Genomic DNA, 17,894 nt, shown 5'->3' on the forward strand with positions numbered 1-17,894 from the left:
ACCTATACATGTATGTATGCAAACCCTGAGCACTTTGCCTCTCCAGGAGCTTATCACACCGCTCCGAGGCTGATTTGCTTGTGATGGAAGCCACTCGTGGCTTTCCCAGAGGCAGAAGGTTTTTACTGCCATATCCCAGGCTGGGACCTTGGTGTGTCCATCTGGAGATCTCTCTGTGGAGTTGAAAGGCTGCCAAGCTGTAAGATGTTTCTCCTTCTGCCCTCTCCAATGATTAGAAAGCATTACACAATCACAGTATGGCCCTGGTTGGAAGGGACCTTAAGGATCGTCAATCTCCAACCTGCTGCCACAGGCACAACCACCAACCTGCACATTTAATACCAGACCAGGCATCAGGCTTTATTAAAAGGTATTCCAATGCACAATAGTAATTGAAAGTCTGGGTACTGGGTGCTCACCAAACATTCTGTTGGAGCACAATAGCATCCCAGGATCTAAATGTATACAAACAGAAGAATGAAGTTGTAATCCCCTTGTCGTACTATAACTTTATGGGATACGTGCACCACCTGAATGCGGGGAGACAAACAATACGGGAAATGTAGCTCCAACAAGAAAATACCCCAAACCCACATTGCTCCTGTGCTGCCCAAATTCTTGTTTTTCAAGCCTTTTTTTTTTTCCTTTTCTTGAGTGAGCTGGCAAAAATGAGTTTTGTCAGTAGAAACGAAGTAACCGCCAACTATGCTTGGAATGCCTGCAGCGCCAGAGGAATTTTCTAAGTAACAGTGATCACTTTTGTTCCTTTTAGCTACACAAATCTGAGCTCTCTCTTTTCCATTTTCTTTGACGTATTTGGGGACTTTGTTTTAAAGGGAGCACGTCTGCTTGCAGGTTCTGTTTTCTCAAGTAGGGCAACGTGGTTTTCTGCCAGAGGTCACTATGGGTGGGGAGGGAAAACTGGAACTCTGTAAGAGCTGTATTAGTTGGTTATCATCTGGAAATTGGAGCAGTCTCGTGGGACACAGCATTTTAATAAAACTTGGCCTACATTAAGAAATGGGGGAAGAGTTTTTATAGACATAAGGACAACAACCTCAAGCAGTTTGTCTTCTGATATATTCTGGAAAGTGGATTTCTAGGTATTGTGAGATACGGGAGCCTGAAGTGATCGAAACCTGATTTAGTAGACATTTCCTCTTATTGTATGGGGAAAAAAAGCTTTGCAATTGTATCGGTGTGATATGTGGAAGATCAGGAAACAGCTTCTCAGTGAATTCTGCATTTTCTTATCTGTTGCCATGCTGCTGTATTTCAGTTATGTCTCTGTTTGACAATCCATTACATTACCAAATGTGATTTTGCCAATAACCAGCTTTAGGAAAGAGATTCTGGGGCTGAAATTTAGAGAGCAAAAGTCACAACGTTTCAATGTCAGAAAACCACATTCTGAGTCAGTTAGAAATATGCTTCCAGTTCAGGAATCTGCTTGAGAAAGATAGGCAAGCTCCCAAGCTTTGAACATGGAGTTGTCTGTCTTGTGGCTCACTGATGCCAGAGCTCTTCAATAACGCCTTCACTTTATCAGCTTCTTCATGCTAGGAGGCTCTTGCAGTACAACAGAGGATTTATTTGCTTCTTCGTGGAGACGGTAAACTTGAAAATCATAAGCTGGGCTATTCCAGAATACAAGACTGCAAAAACTGGTGTTAAATCCTGCCTCCCTGTCCAGACAGAGGTTTAATGCCGAGACAGCATGAGCAATGCAGAGGTCCTTTTGGTATTCAGCTTCATCTGCATCCAGTATTTACCCTCAGAGGAACGGCTCACACTCAGAAATCATGTTTGGAAAGATACAGTTCCTGAAAAACCCTTCAGCCCACGAAGCCATTAACTTTTAATCCATTGCTTTTCAAACAGAGCCCACATCGCTGGCTTTTTGTGGCCATATGGGGAGGTTCTGTGAACGTGAGATTTGAATTTCTTAGATGTTCGTAGCATGTAGTCTGTGTTATCGTGGTATAGCAGGGGCTGTAATTCAGGGGCATTAACAATTGAACTGGTAAGCTTAAGCAGTCTCAAGAACGGAATGGTTTGGATTATATCCACACAAACTTTAAAAAGAATAAAATATCTGCTAAATGGAGCTGTTCTTGCATCCAAAGGATAAATTACTGTGACACGTGATGCCAGCTTTACTTATAATAAAGCATGGGTGAATACAAATTGATCTAAGGCAAACAAGCTTGGCTGCCTTGGTAGCTTCTGGGGAGCAAAGTTGAAGGTGTGGTGGTGCTGGGAGATGCCAGGAGCTTTCTGCTCTGAAGTCCACATCGATTTTCCTCATCCGTTTGTTTTTCTATTTGGGTCTTCAGCTTCTTTCTGGAGTTTCTATTGAGCAGCTCCTGCTGAAAGGCACAATATGGCTCCAGTTGTATTGGAATCTGATGTGCTTAATGTTGCAGTGGTTATGGAAGATTGAAAGTGGAAAGCAGTAAACGTTTCTGGGGGATTTTGTAGGACTTCCCCGCTGAACAGTTATTGTTGAAATTGTTTCCTCTCCTCCCCTCCATTTTTTTAATTGGAGATGTTCTCTTTCAGAAGAAAAAATGAAACACTCCTGGCTCATTAGATGACATTACGCAGCCTCCGTACCTCGTCCCCCTGCTTTTTGACTTGCTGTCCCCCACTTTTGTCCTCCTGCTCACCCAGTTCTGATTGCAGCAAGAAGCGGGATGTGTTGTGACTGACACAGAGCATGTGCTGACTTGTCAGCTGGCTGCTATCTTTAAGCTACCCAGAAAGATAAGGTCTGAGTTGTCCTTGCCTTTCTTTCCTCAGCCATCTTTCATCTCTCATCATTTTTTGTGTTGTTTTCCCCACTAAATTTGCCTAAACATGCACGTGTCTTGTCAGTGCGTCTTGGTCCTGCAGCTCGCGCAGCATAAGAGCTATTGGGATGCTCTGGGGTTTTGTTGCTTGCCTCAGCCTTAGCAGTAGGCAGCGTTGGTTGCTTACCTCATGGCTGGCAGTGCTTTATGTGGGATGCTGTGTCTGCCATTGGTATTTGTCTTTCTGTCACCTCTTGGCCAGATGATTGCAATGCACTGTAGTGGGGCAGGGAGCCTCCTGGGAACACTCAGCAGACTGGGTGCTGCTTCTTCCCATCTGTTTACTTCCCATGGGGTTTCCAGTTGGGATGAAAATCATTTCATAGCTTGCTGGGCCCAGCTGTGGGATGATGGGTCAGGCTGTGCACAGCATCCTTCTGCGTGGTACAGTGTGCACCCTCCATCCTTTCCTTTGGGAAACATTAGTCAGATTTGCTCTTTTTGAGTCCAAGAGGGCAGCTATCCTATGTATCCAAAATACTGATGTCCTTTGATGTAAGGTTTCCTTTCATGTGCTTGCATTAAACATGGAAGCAAAATGTGTTTCCCTGTGTATGTGCACACCTTTAGAAAATGAGATACTCGTTTTAAGACCTTCAGTCTAAACTAAGCCTGATACATAACCTAGAGTAATCCATCCTCTTAAGTATGTGATGGGATTTTTCAGATTACATCCTTATTGCTGCTTTAATCCAGATGCTCAATAATATGTGCTGTACCGAGGGCTGAAAAGTCAAGTGTGCTGTCACAGGATAATCCTGCTGGGACTGGGCTGGGACAGAGCAGAGCTGCTGGTCTGAATCAGGGCGGTATCTCAGTGTGCTGAACTCATGCATTTAGCCCAGGTTCCGTGTTTGCCTTGCTCTATAGGAAGATGATCTTCCTGTAGGAATAGGAATAAACCTTCCTCACAAACAGGAGCTCATTTGAATGATCCTGTGACGTGGCTGCTGCAGGGTAACACTGGCTGAAATAACTGTTCTGCCACTGCTAGCCAAAGGACTGCTTAGTCCTGGCTGGTGAGTTATATTCATATCAAAACCAAGCCTAAGCAGAAAGAAATGATGGACTTGATTTGTAAATAATAACTTTTGGAAGACTGTGCTGACGTTACAATTCTTCAGTTCACTTCCCAACCCATGTGGGCAGCGTGAAGTGATGGTACACAGTTCCTGCCCTGTCAAAAGAAAGAAATCAGTGATGCTTGCAGCAAGGCTTTGCTGATGGCAGGAGCTTACCGATGCCATTTGCAAGGCCCAGGGCAAAGAGAGCATCGCTTCCTTCTACCTGTGTTTGCAGGGCTCCTCCAGCCCTCTGCATGAGAAAATGCTGCATAACCTGGTGCCAGTGTCTGAATCATTGGTGCACTGACTGCTGCTGTGCTGCTGTCTTAAAGACTGCTCTGGTGCTCACTGTGTTCTGTCAGAAAGTTTTCAGCTGTGCACACAACAAAAGAAAGGAATTGCTATTCGCTGCTCATTTGAGGAGAGATGGGAGGAAAGACACAAACTGCTAAAATAACAGTGCTCCAAAATGAGATGTTAACAGCAGAGCAATTAAGCTGAAGTCCCTGTAGCTAACCGTCTTTTTCTTTTGTCTTTTTCTTACCCCACGTGCTGCACCACATCCTTGCTGCTGCTGCTGCTGCTTCTGGGAGCAGCAGGACCCAGCCGAAGGTAAGGACCCTTATTGCTCATTGCTTGTGGTTCAGTTGGTTGTGTGATAGCCAAATATTGAAAGCATTTCAGCAAAACAGCCCTGCAGCTGGTCAGCTGTTGAGTAAGAAACTCAAAGCATTTCCTTGCTGCAGAAGAACACTGTGTAGCCTTTGCCAAAGGATGAGTCACGGGAACAAATGAGAACACACATACTCAGCATTACAGGCTGTGAATGGGGGACTGCTTGTTGTCTGTGGGGTTTTTTTTAAGCATTTTCTGGCATTTGTGTTGTAGCAAACTCCTTTTGTTGGTACGGCTTGTGGTCCCATGACTTTGTACTTGGCATGCTGATATCTATCTTTACCCTGGCACAATGGAGTTCAGCTTTATTGCTGCAGTCATATATCCAATGATGTCTTGGGACTGCTATAGTAATGTGCATAATTGTTTAATAATTTCAAAGAACCCCCCAAAAAAAACCCTAATGTAATTTCAGTCGGGGTGAGAGCAGCTCGTTTATTTAGAGGCTGCAAAATAAACTCTTTTGTTTTACATGACACTGCAGCATCAATTTACTCTATAAAAAAGGGGGAGGGTGTCAAAAAAAGGAATGCGTTTTTGAAGGGAAGTTGTTGAGATCTGTAGGATTTTGCCGCACTAAGCATTTTCTCAGATCTAAGTAGTGCTGGATGTGTTGGTAGTCCAGATTTTCAACTCTTGGATAGTTTTTCTTCTATTTTAATTAGCGTAGACAATTGAGAGAGATTCTCTTTACTGCTTTGTGAATCCTTAAATGATTTCTTCAGATCTCATGATATGGTTCATTAGGGAATGGTGTAACTGAGGTCAGTTCCTACAGAATCAATAGTTCTCTGGAGGGTTTTTCTATTATTAATGTAGGCATGATGCAACATATTTTGCTCCTACGACCTTTAGTACATGAAAAATGTTAGGGTGGGTCACCTGTGTATAAACTGCTGCGTGGTTGGTGCCTTTAGCACGGACCACAGACTTCACTGAAGCTGAACAGGGAAATGTTTTAACAGAGTTTCAGAAATAATCAGGCTGGCATTCAGAAGGTGAATTTGAGATGTCGGCAGAGTGCACTTGCTCTGCTAACGTGATGTGAAGTGCTGCAGTCATCAGCTCTGTAGCCATAACGAATGTCTAAAGGAAAAAGAGCAGCCTTAATTAAACTTAGATGGGGAGTAAGCAGGCAAAGTGCAACCCGTGACACTTTCCTTTTCCCCATATCCTACAGAATGGATTTTGCCTGTTTGAAAGTAGACCAACTCCTACCCTGGTTTCTTAGGTTTTTTTTGCTACAAATGCATGGCCAGAGGCACTGTTTTGCAAACATCTATTTTTGCAGCCTGGGATCCTGTAGTAGGCACTTCCCTATTGGGGGTCAGCTGTCACAATGAAAGATGCCTTTAAATGGGTTCACTGCAAAACTGAAACTTTTCTATTTGAAAGGGTGTCAGCACTATTCTTCTAGTGGTACAGCTCATTTGCTCGTGGACTTTGGTGATGGCTGCTTCTGTTTGTCAGCAGTATATAAATACACATTGCTCATGTGCAGAAGGGTTCCTGCCCTAAGGCGTGTTGTTAATTTATGCAGACAGGAAGAACTGGGAGGTGGTAGGCAGAAGCAGCCAGGGGGACATCTGTCAGTTTATAGAGTAGCAGGTCCTGTGAGCAATGAACTGTAGGGATGGGACTGAGGAAGGATAAGGAGAGCTCCTTGACATCCACTTGGTTGCCTTGTGGAGAGCTGCTGGAGAACATCAATGAGAATTCACATAGCAGAAAGGAAGAAATTAAAGCAAGGGAAAAGCACAACCAAGGAACAGGCTTTTATGTAGGAAGATGATGGGTTTGTGTTCAGATACCGAATTCATAGGAAATAAATAATTCTTCAGGCATGCATACTGTGTTCAGAATGGGCCCAGGTAGCGTGATGTTAGCCAACATAATCCAGCACTGTCACAACTGGGGTAATGTGTTTGATTTTGGCAGTGGTTTCTATAAGGTGCCCTCCTGGTTATTTTTCTACAGGTGTTTGCTTACGATCACTGCTTTTGGTCTATGGATGAATCTGTCAAAGAAAAATATGCAGGTAATATTTGCTGTAGCATTGCGCGTGTTGTCTCCGAGAACAAATGGTCTAATTATAATGCAGTATTTGCTAAAGGGCACAAACCATATGGCATGGAATATCTTTCCCCGGTATGACTGCTTGTTGTCAAAAGAAAAAGGGAAATCTTAAATCATTCCTGTTTTTCTTTTCTAAAGATGATGATGAGGATAGCAATAGGCATTGCTACCCATCTGCAGTGCAGGAAATTGAGAAATCCATCACAATAATGGGTTACTCATATTTACATTTATATTTTGAATACTGTTCGAAGTGCATCGTTTTAAAAGCACTGAATCAGTTTCTTTGCAGGATATGGGGAATATTGCTATAATATACCTGTTTGTTTTCCGGTTCTGATGGGAGCATCATATTAGAACTTCATAATTGGAGTATTAAAAAAGACTGATTAAATATAGAAGTATTTCATTAAGAGATTTGGGGGTATTATGGGCATATTTTGGCAAACAGATTTGGTAAAATCTGAAATATGTTAGAACTTAGCAGATGGTGATCTTTTCCTTTTTTCATACTTGTTATCTTTTAAAAAGTGTATTTTGTTTAGCTTGTTTCCGTGGATTTAAAAACAAATAAATAAAAGATCCCAATATTTATAATTTCCCTAATGAGCAGCAGTTCAGTGAGGAGCTGAGTGCGATATGTGTTGGGTGTATTCAACCCAAACCATTTAGCTAGGCACACCTACTTGTAGTTCTGATGAGGGAGTTTGTATGTGTCAGGTCTTGAGTTGGCTTGACTGTAAAGTTGTAGACTTAATGAGGGAAAGGAAAAGCTTTGAGGAGTGTTGATGTATCAGAAAAAGGACTCTTTTCAGTATGTGAAATTCATAGGATCACAGAATCCTTAGAGTTGGAAGGGACCTTTAAAGGCCATCCAAGTCCCCTGCAATGAACAGGGACACCCCAGCTACATCAGGTTGCCCAGGGCCTGGTCCAGCATGGCCTTGAAAGTCTGCAGGAACGGGGCATCAACTGCATCTCTGGGCAACCTGTTCCATCAGTTCTTCAAGTGATAACCCTATGTTTTGCTAATACACACATCTTGTTGTGTATTATCATCCACACAGAGGTGATGTCTCTGCAAAATCACATTTGGCAATTGTTAAAATGCATGGGTTGAGGATATGTCGAGGTGCTGTCAGTTAGCAATGGGTGAATTCATGCAGCTGGTAGGAGATTTACTGCTGATAAAACCCATGAGCATGAAGATTGCTAGCATGCTGTTTTGAGCACATACACATCTATGCACAATAATCATAGATGCTGAGTTTTGTAGTAGTACACATCTGTAGCATACCTACCAGCTGATGTCCATGCTGCTGTTAAGGAAGCAAATACTGAATCTAAATAATTTATTTAGGCAAGAATAGCCAAAAAAAAAAAAAAAAAAAAAAAAAAGGCTCTTTGCTTTTACATAATTATGGAAGAATTAAAAACAAGAAAAATAAACATTCTCCCACCTTGGTACAGTGCTAGCATGTATGTTTTCTTTCTTAGGTCAGGATGTTGTTTTCAAGTGCCTTGGAGAGAATATTCTTCAGAATGCCTTTGAAGGCTATAACGCTTGTATCTTTGCCTATGGACAAACAGGTAAGCCCCTTCAGAATGTACGTAAAACACTGACACACAAGTTGTCAATGTTCTGAGTGGAGACTTTCCATGGTTATAGTGACATTATTTCAGGAGAAATGCCTTACAACACAGGCATCTTTATGTAGAGCAAACATCAGAAAACGTATTTTCTCTTTTCTAACCTTAGATATGAGGTGGACAGGATGAGAAGTGGTTGTATCTGTTGCTGGCCACCCTTATTTCTCACACTTTGGATTGTTATCTTTGATTGTGATCGTCCTTGAGATCGGTGCATCACCCTTATTTTCTGCCTCCGCAGTCAGAATAAGCTTTAGTAATCATTTTAAATGCAATATGTAAAAATGAATATGCTTATCCAACTGATTTTTTTCGTTGTGACATGCATGTGGGTATTAGCGGGTTGTCCTCTACAGCAGAACTATCTGTCTGAAAATCTTCTCTGTCAGTTTGAACTAAATTTCTTGTTTGTTTTTTTTTTTCTTTTCAATTGCATAGTTTTTGACTGAATGATGGTCTGGTTGCTTTGAATTAGAAAACAGCACAAATATCTTTCACTGAAATGCCAGGTTTATATTATTATTATCTTTTTGGCTACCTCTTCTCCATATTTCCTTTCCTCGCAGCAAAAACCACTGCATTGCACGTTCACTAATTATAAATTTAATCACACAGGATCTGGAAAATCATACACAATGATGGGTACTGCTGACCAACCTGGACTGATCCCTAGACTTTGCAGTGGTCTCTTTGAAAGAGCACAGAAGGAGGAAAACGAAGAGCAGAGTTTTAAAGTGGAAGTATCCTACATGGAGATATACAATGAGAAAGTCAGGGATCTTCTTGACCCAAAAGGGTAGGTAATGTGTGTGTGAATGCTGTAGCATGTTGCCATACACTCTTTCAACATACCACTTACATAGAAGCACAGAATGGCCTGGGTTGAAAAGAACCGCAATGATCATCTGGTTCCAACCCCCCTGCTATGTGCAGGGTCACCAACCACAGGACCAGGCTGCCCAGAGCCACATCCAGCCTGGCCTTGGATGCATCTAGAGACTGTCTTAATGGATCACCACTAAGGCATTTGAGTTGGGTGATTTCCTCATCCTCCTCATGTCAGTGTCTCTTTATTTTAAATTAAAATAAATCAGAAAGACTAAAAGTTTGGAGTAAAGTCAGTCTAATGCTAGCTTCTATGACGTGACAAAAATGGCTGTGTCAGTATTGTACGTGTAGGCATAACGCTTCTTAGTTTGTTTTACAGTCCTTGTTCTGTGATTTATTTTGGTAACTGTAAGACCACCATGTTTGAGATGTATCACTGAGAAGCTGATTGTCTGTAAATATTGTCTTACGTCACGCACGTGCTTATAAATAACTTTTTTTTTCCCCAACCAGAAGCCGACAGTCATTAAAAGTTAGAGAACACAGTGTTTATGGTCCTTATGTAGATGGACTATCCAAACTAGCTGTTGCTAGCTACAAGGTAAGGATCAGTTTTATGAAAGGCTTGTGTTGGCATCCTGTACACTAGGGTACTGTCCCATAAGCAAAATTATTAACCTACTCCTAATTGCCATGGTGGTAATGTGGATTTTAAAGCAGAAGAGCTGTACAACTGTTGTACTGTGATCACTAGGGAAAACAGAGTCAATAGCAGAAACTCATTTTCATCCTATACTGTTCAGTTACTCTGAAGGTCATTGAACTATGTAATGTAACAGCTTTCCTCCCAAATTTAAGATGAGCCTAGTGTATATTAATGAGAGATGTTGAGTGATTAATTACAGAACGAGCAGCTAGAGTAGACAGGCTTTCAGTGTCGCTCCTTGTTGCTTTTTGTCACCTATAAGTAGCATGCAGGCACACTGGAAATACAAACAGATGGTTGTTTATATGACAAATACTTATCAACATTGCCAGAAGCTTTCCTATTGGGCAGTACTAAACTAATTGGACAGCAAGTATATGTGTATGCTTTTGTAAGATGCCTCAGTTTTTAAGAAGTATTGATGTACAATGGGAGAAATCAGAAAATCATAGAATGGCGTGGGCTGAAAAGGAACATAATTATCATCTGGTTCCAACCCCCTGCTGTGTGCAGGGTCGCCAACCAGCAGACCAGGCTGCCCAGAGCCACATCCAGCCTGGCCTTGAATGCCTGCAGGGATGGGGCATCCACAGCCTCCTTGGGCAACCTGTTCCAGTGCGTCACCACCCTCTGGGTGAAAAACTTCCTCCTAAGATCCAACCTAAACCTCCCCTGTCTCAATTTAAAATCATTCCCCCTTGTCCCATCACTAAAAAATAAGGGATGGAATTCTACCACTTTAGTAAAACACAAGAACAGTGAAGTCCTTGCTTTTGTAGTCTCTCCATGTATTTATTTACCTCTCTTTGGCAGTCTCTGTTTATAAAAGACACGTTGCCTGCATTTCCGTTTTATGTTGCCCAGCAGCTTTGCATAATTCAGCATACCGAGTCAGAGTGTTCTGTGGTGTGCTTTTGTTTAACTGGTTTTGGTTTTCTTTAGCATCATCCATGTAGGTAGGTAAATAAAAGCTCTGAAGAGCTATTTTACAAGAGCGTTCTAAAACACTGAAGCAGGGGAGCTACTTATTTCTCAAGTATCACAGCAGCTGAATTTCACAACACTGTTTAATTTCTGGACTACAAAGGGAAGATAAAAATATTTGGTTCTCACATTGTATGAATAAACCGTGGGAAACGTGGTGGAAGATGTTTGCTAGATTTCACCAGAATGAGATTGCTTTGGTAGATAATTGAAAAGAATGATAATGCAGGTGTGCTTATGGCTGTGAAAATTGTGTCTAGGACATTGAGTCCTTGATGTCTGAGGGCAACAAGTCTCGCACGGTGGCCGCAACCAACATGAATGAGGAGAGCAGTCGGTCCCACGCAGTCTTCAAGATTATCCTCACCCACACGCTCTATGATGTGCAATCAGGGGTAAGTAAAACACGTTATAAAGTCCAAATGTTAAATCTGGATGTGCATCTTGTGCTTTAGTGTATTTCATGGGCTATGGAAATGTTGAGTGGAAAAGATCTCTGAAGGTCTTTTGCTGTAGTCTCCCATTCTCATTGTTAGCACTGAACTAGATTAGCTGTGACCGTATCTGGCAAAGTCCTTGTACTGCTCACGTGCTGGCAATCAAATGTAGGGAAATCAGTTTTAATAGATACATGAAATGTAGTTTTTGAAATGGAAAGCAGAAACACAGGCCCAGAGTTGAACACACACGCCGGAGGGTGGAGGAAGCATCTCCTAATCCTAGAATCTAAACTGAAGGAACATGCTTTTAAGCAGCAGTTTGTAGTACAGACTTAGAGGAGAAAGTAAATGCATAGCATTTAGATGGATGGCAGGAGTACAAGAGGAACAACTGAGAGTACTCCTTCTCCTCCTCACCTCACAGTCTCCCGCAATCCTCTTATGCAGACAGTTTTCCTTGTTCCCTGTTTGGGATTTTTTTCCCATTTGTCCTTCAGATAGGCAGCTAAAGTATTCTGAGCTCCCTGGTTTGCTACAACTTGTTGTTCTACCTTTCCTGTGGCAGTATTGCATGCTGAATTTTTTGTAGTCCTAGTCAGCTTGGATGCAAGTTGGTCCTGTCTGCTGGTTATTTCAGACCTGGAAATGACCATTTCAGAGTGGCCTGATGTTTACATTGTATTTTGAAAGGCTCAGAGTAATGTTTTTGAAAGCATATTGATTGTAATTACCCTGTTCATTTAGCGGAGTGTAGTACTTCGCAACCGTGATACTGAGGTACTTCAGTAATAGATCCTGAGAAGGATATGATGTAACTAAGTGGTTCTCAAAGACCAGGTTAGCTTTTCGACTGTAAATTGTTACATGAAATTTATGGAGTGTTTCAGAATGCCATTCTGGGTCAAATGAGATAATTAGCAAGAATGATAAGGAATAATGGGGATTTATAACAAAATCTGTCACGGAATTGAAACACAGCAGATGCTGTGTGTTAACTCAGATGCTGTTAAGGATATAGGAGGCTTCTGCAATTATAATCATTTTCATACATTACGCTAATTGTCATGTTCATTCCTACTCACTGAAAATCAGGGATGAAACTTGATGTAGAATCCAAGATTTTGTGGAAGTTGTTTTCACAGTCAAACAAAGGCAGAGACTGTAGACCCCATAGACCCTTTAGCTGTGACTCCCTGGCCTGCATTCTCTCTGCACTTGTTCTTTCTTTAATGTTTGATGGATGCGCCCTATGTTCCCCTCCTCTGGAGATGTCTGGAGGGTAATGGTGTATCTGACTTCATACCCTCCTGTTTTCTGAGCTAGTGAGCTAACACACAATATTATTCAAGCTGTAGCAAGTCTACACTGAGAAATGAAGCTTGATTTTTGCTTGAAAGTACATCAAACTGTGTAACTTGATTTTAGTGGTGAACAAATATCTGTTCTCTGGTTCTTTCTGCAGACATCGGGTGAGAAGGTGGGCAAGCTGAGCCTGGTGGATTTAGCAGGTAGTGAAAGGGCAACTAAGACTGGTGCTGCAGGAGACAGGCTGAAAGAAGGGAGCAACATTAACAAGTAAGAGTTGGTCATTATTTCTTCTCCTTTCACCTTTGTGATTGTGACTGCTAAATGTAGTATCTGAAACAAGATAAAATCAGTGTCAGCTTTTATAGCCTTTTTTCTTCTTCCCCTCTCTCTCCTCTTCTGTTTTATATTCAGGACTCTTAGATTTTGAATGAGGTCTCTGCCTATTTAAAAGAGCTGACATCTGTCTTTCTGTTCTTGTGTTCCTGCAACTGCCACATAATTGCATGATTATTAAGGCTGCAAACATGTATTGAAAATGAGTAGTTGAGCTTCTGTGAGAAAAGAAGGGTTGAAACTGTATGAGAAGTTTTCCCACTGTATGAGAAGTTTTCCCATTGGAGCTCATTTTTGGAGAGAAAGGGGCAGTCTAAATATGCATTCGCCCTATGAATATTTACACTCATTAATGGCTGCTTGTGTTCTTGGTGCAGATCCCTTACAACTCTTGGACTGGTTATTTCTGCCTTGGCAGATCAGGCTGCTGGCAAGAACAAGAACAAATTTGTTCCTTATCGTGATTCTGTGCTCACTTGGTTACTTAAAGTAAGTACTTCCATCTGTTTTTAAAAAGAGAAATAAAAGAGAGAAGAGTCCCATTCAGTGAAATAAAACACTGTTCTTTTGCCTTACTTTCTGTTTTTTATTTTAATTATACTTGTCTTTGGAAAAGTAGCTGGATAGAAGCCATTGGTACCTCCACAGACTGAATTTCTTGTCTTCTGTTGATGTGTTATGGCCTAGAGAAGAAGGAATTTATCTTTTCTGGGTCACTTCATGTACAACTTCACACAGAACCTTGGGGCTGATTTAATTTGGGTTACTGCCACATGTAACTGAATTTTACATACTGGCATGGTTAGCTTTGAAGGTTTTGATTAAAACTATTAGCTTTTTCTTAATGGTCTAATATATTTACTAATATACTCCACTTTTGTCAGAAGAGTGTAATTGCAGAGCATTATCCCACTTAGTCTGAGGAACAGGTCAGGAGGATTTTGCCAATATATTCATGCAAAATGGGCATTGATTTCTCTTGCTTTGTAGGACTGTTTGATAATTCTGGGGGGAAATTATGAGCCTTTATTGTGATGGCCCTTGAGTTAAGATCTGTAAGGTCTAAATGAAAAATGGAATTGTTAAACATAAGTTTTCTCTATGTCAAATTAAAGGGCAAGCTCTTTTTTTGTTGTTCTTCCAACTTCCAGTTGGTCTTAAAAGACCACTTCAAGTCTTCAGAAGCTGTTGGAGATAAGTCCTGGCTTCTGGTCAGAGAGAAATCCCATTGAATGACTTGTGCTCTTGTTGGGCTTTTTAAACTTTTTGGTAGATGCTTTGGAAAAACATTTCTGTGTTAGGGAGTAGATCCCTGCAAGGCATGTGAATTGAAATAAGTTGAAATAAACAGTGGCTGCTCCTCAGATGCAAAAAATGTGGGAAGCAGCCAGAAGGCTGTTCTTTCTGCTTGACCTCTCTATAAATATCATTACCTGTAAGTCCAACCATGCCAGCGTAGTCACTATGCAGAACACAGTGCAAATGGATTTGTGCTCCCTCCCCAAAGAGGTCGTAGCCCCTTTCCTGCTGCACAGGCAGCAGAGTTCTAGCAGTGCAGCAGGGAAGCAGCACCAGCTGCATGTGGCCAATGCTTATCTGACCACTGAGGCAGATAGGCTGTTGACAAATGATTTTAAGTATCATGCAGCAAAAAAGTGTCTTAATGAAATACTTAAAGGGATGTTTTAATGATGGCTAATGATAAGCTGTGTGTGTGCTTTGTAATTGAAATGGTCAGACAAGCAAATTAATGTAGTCGTATTGCTGTAATGACACTGCGTGACCTAGCTTTCATGGGTTATTAAAGACAGAAGTTAGTAGCGTGGTTCTTCTCAGAAAGGGTTATCGAGGAGAGAAAGGACAATACAAGAACAGCAGATTCGCTACAAAATTTAAAATGAAACATTTCAGTTTTTGGACTGGCCAAGACTGTAAAACGTGATTTTGCAGTCAGTACACAAATGGAATGCGTCTTTCCTTCCCCCATATCCTGACACACTGCCTCGCAGGAATGTGGTTTCACGCCCTTCTCCTGACAACCAAATTCCAAAAGGGCAATTTCTGACATAACTGGGTTCTGATTTGAGAGCTGTGTGAGTAGGGCGGAAGGGCCTGATCTGAAATGGTTACAGAAGTAAAACCAACTGGATTGTTTAAGAGATCTTTAAGTAATTTAAATAAAGCATGTATTGAATCCTGAAATTTGTTACGATCATTCCTGAGCTCCGTGAGTATGATCCCTTGTAAGAGTGCTGTGGAAAAAAAGAGAATTGAAATTAAAAATGTTACTTGATTTACAAGGCTTAAAATATTAATGCTGAAATGAGGAGCTCAGCTGAGGAGCTCTGAGAATTGCTTTTACTGTTTGCTCCATTCCACTTGCAACCATCATTTTCTGCCTAAATTCATTGACAGGTTGAATAAAACCAAACAAACTTTCTGTTTTAACTTCATAACCATGTCCATGTTCCAGGACAGCCTTGGTGGCAACAGCAAGACTGCCATGGTAGCAACAGTAAGTCCAGCAGCAGACAACTACGATGAGACCCTTTCGACACTCAGGTATGCAGACCGGGCCAAGAACATCGTTAATCATGCCGTGGTGAACGAAGACCCCAATGCTCGCATTATTCGGGAGCTGCGTGAGGAGGTGGAGAAGCTGCGAGAACAGCTCACAAAAGCAGAGGTACAAATGTTTGCCTTGGATAGTGTCCAAGCCCTGTAGACCTCATTGTCAGAACTTACTTATTGAGCTTCTGAAAGCAAAAGCCACAGGAAGTTGGCATGTGATACCTACGAGAAATCTCCCTTCGCGCCGCTTCCATTTTGCTTCAGGTTGATGTTGAAGTATGGGTGATAACATGAGATAACAGGTTCCCTTCAAACACTCAGTTGAGCTTTTAATAGATCAGAAAGCAGGATGAAGAGGGAGGAGTAGGGATGGGGTCTAAAGATTGTGCCATTTATGGGTAGAGCTTTGCCTGGGCCTTTTAAGAATTCCCTGTAGCTAATTCCTGCAAAATGTGAGTTGACATTAATAATACTTGTTTGCTTGCTTACAAGCTTTTACCATTCTAAACTGAACCTTTTGCAGGCATTAGACAATATTATGGATATCTTCATGGATTCCTCCATGAAATTATGAAGGCAGCATGGATTAAATGCAAGTGCAGTATGCGTTTGCAGCCTGAAAGGCCAACTGTGTTCTGGACAGCAGGGAGAGGGAGGTGATTGTCCCCTCTACTCAGCTTTTGTGAGACCCCATCTGCAGTGCTGTGTCCAGGCCTGGAGCCCCCAGTACAGGGAGGACATTTAGGAGAGTGGTTAGGTCCTGGAACAGGCTGCCCAGGGAGGTTGTGGATGCCCCGTCCTTGGAGGTGTTCAAGACCAGGTTGGACGGGGCTCTGGGCAACCTGATCTAGTAAAGGCGTATGTTTGGTGGCCCTGCTAGGCAGGGGGGTTGGAACTACATGATCCTTGAGGTCCCTTCCAACCCAGGTCATTCTGTGATTCTGTGTGATTCTGTGACATGGAGCTCTTGGAATGGGTCCAGAGGAGGCCACTAAGATGGTCAGAGGGCTGGAGCAGCTCTCCTGTGAGGAAGGGTTGAGGGAGTTGGGCTCGTTTAGCTTGGAGAAGAGAAAGCTGCAGAGAGACCTCATTGTGGCCTTCCAGTACTTCAAGGGAGCATATGAATAGGAGGGGGAACGGCTGTTTGTGAGGGTGGGCAGTGATAGGACAAGGGGGAATGGTTTTAAACTGAGACAAGGACATTTAGGTTGGATCTTAGGAGGAAGTTCTTCACCCAGAGGGTGGTGACGCACTGGAACAGGTTGCCCAAGGAGGCTGTGGATGCCCCATCCCTGCAGGCATTCAAGGCCAGGCTGGATGTGGCTCTGGGCAGCCTGGTCTGCTGGATGGCGACCCTGCACACAGCAGGGGGTTGGAACTGGATGATCATTGTGGTCCTTTTCAACCCAGGCCATTCTGTGATTCTGTGATTCCATGAAGGCCAAGAACTAGAATAATTCTGAGTTCTGTTCTCAAAAGTGGCAAAACAATGCTGATATAATCTGACTGTTGTAATCACATCTTTTTCTGCATTGTACAGTATTTGCCTCTAGAGATTTGCAGGGAATGCTGGTTGTGATATTACATATTTCTAATGAATTTTGGATTGTTCTCATTTGAGCTAACAAATGTGCAGAGCATCCAATAATCGAGCATCAGTTTCTTTAGGATATCTCATGTTAAAGACTTAAGATTTCCTCTAAAATCTGAACAATGGACTCTTGAGAAATGCAAGTACTCCCTATTTGTTTCATCTGTGAGCATTAATGCCAAAATAATGGCAGCTGTCCAAAGCAATGAAGTAGTGTTTCCTAAATATGAAGTAATAAATATTTCCATTGCTAAGTGCTCAGATCCCACCCCACTTGTCATCTGAGCAGCACTGACAAAGAGCATGGAAAAAATTGTTTAGTTTGCTATCAAGAGGCTACGCAGTGAAGGTCAAAAAGCACATGTTCTTGTTCTCCTTTCAGTTTGTCTCATTTGCTGCCCATCGAATTGTTCTTACAGAAATGGTGCATAATGGTTCGTTTTTAACATGAACAAAAGCACTGCTTCATTATGATAGTTGAGTTGCCTTTTCAAAGCTCATTTCTAAATATAGAGGTCAGTAAGTAGGGTTTTTTTTCTTCTTTTTTATGTCGCTGTCCTTTTTGTTTCCTAAGGAGCCATGGCAGAACAGAACTTGACAGTTGACTTTTTTTTCCCCTGAAGAATAAGACGTTATCCTCTTTTCCCCTTTTCTTTTTAAGTGCGCTCATTTTGATCTTTTCTTGTTGGAATTAATGAAGAATGATGGGTTGATGGGCACTGCATAAATACCTACTATCCAAACACTTCCATATTGTTGTGGTGAAATAATGATGTTAGGAAGCCCATAAGATTACTGCTCAGGATAGTGTAGAAA

The 17,894-nt window shown here is 41.9% G+C and overlaps 1 protein-coding gene across 3 annotated transcripts in view; it reads left to right on the plus strand.

The window, feature by feature from the left end:
* KIF13B (kinesin family member 13B) overlaps window positions 1-17,894 on the plus strand; it is a 117,587-nt gene that overhangs the window by 40,713 nt on the left and 58,980 nt on the right. For 2 of the 3 annotated variants that reach the window (XM_072330953.1, XM_072330954.1), the window contains exons 3-11: window positions 4,513-4,528; window positions 6,569-6,629; window positions 8,165-8,257; window positions 8,933-9,113; window positions 9,659-9,746; window positions 11,096-11,230; window positions 12,738-12,850; window positions 13,294-13,405; window positions 15,390-15,602. In XM_072330953.1, the coding sequence (XP_072187054.1) occupies window positions 4,513-4,528; window positions 6,569-6,629; window positions 8,165-8,257; window positions 8,933-9,113; window positions 9,659-9,746; window positions 11,096-11,230; window positions 12,738-12,850; window positions 13,294-13,405; window positions 15,390-15,602 (1,012 nt within the window). Of the gene's footprint in view, window positions 1-4,512; window positions 4,529-6,568; window positions 6,630-8,164; window positions 8,258-8,932; window positions 9,114-9,658; window positions 9,747-11,095; window positions 11,231-12,737; window positions 12,851-13,293; window positions 13,406-15,389; window positions 15,603-17,894 lie in introns of those variants that run through there. The other variant, XM_072330955.1, reaches the window with a different exon arrangement.

Source organism: Excalfactoria chinensis, chromosome 3 (genome assembly GCF_039878825.1).
Source record: "Excalfactoria chinensis isolate bCotChi1 chromosome 3, bCotChi1.hap2, whole genome shotgun sequence".
NCBI lineage: Eukaryota > Metazoa > Chordata > Aves > Galliformes > Phasianidae > Excalfactoria > Excalfactoria chinensis.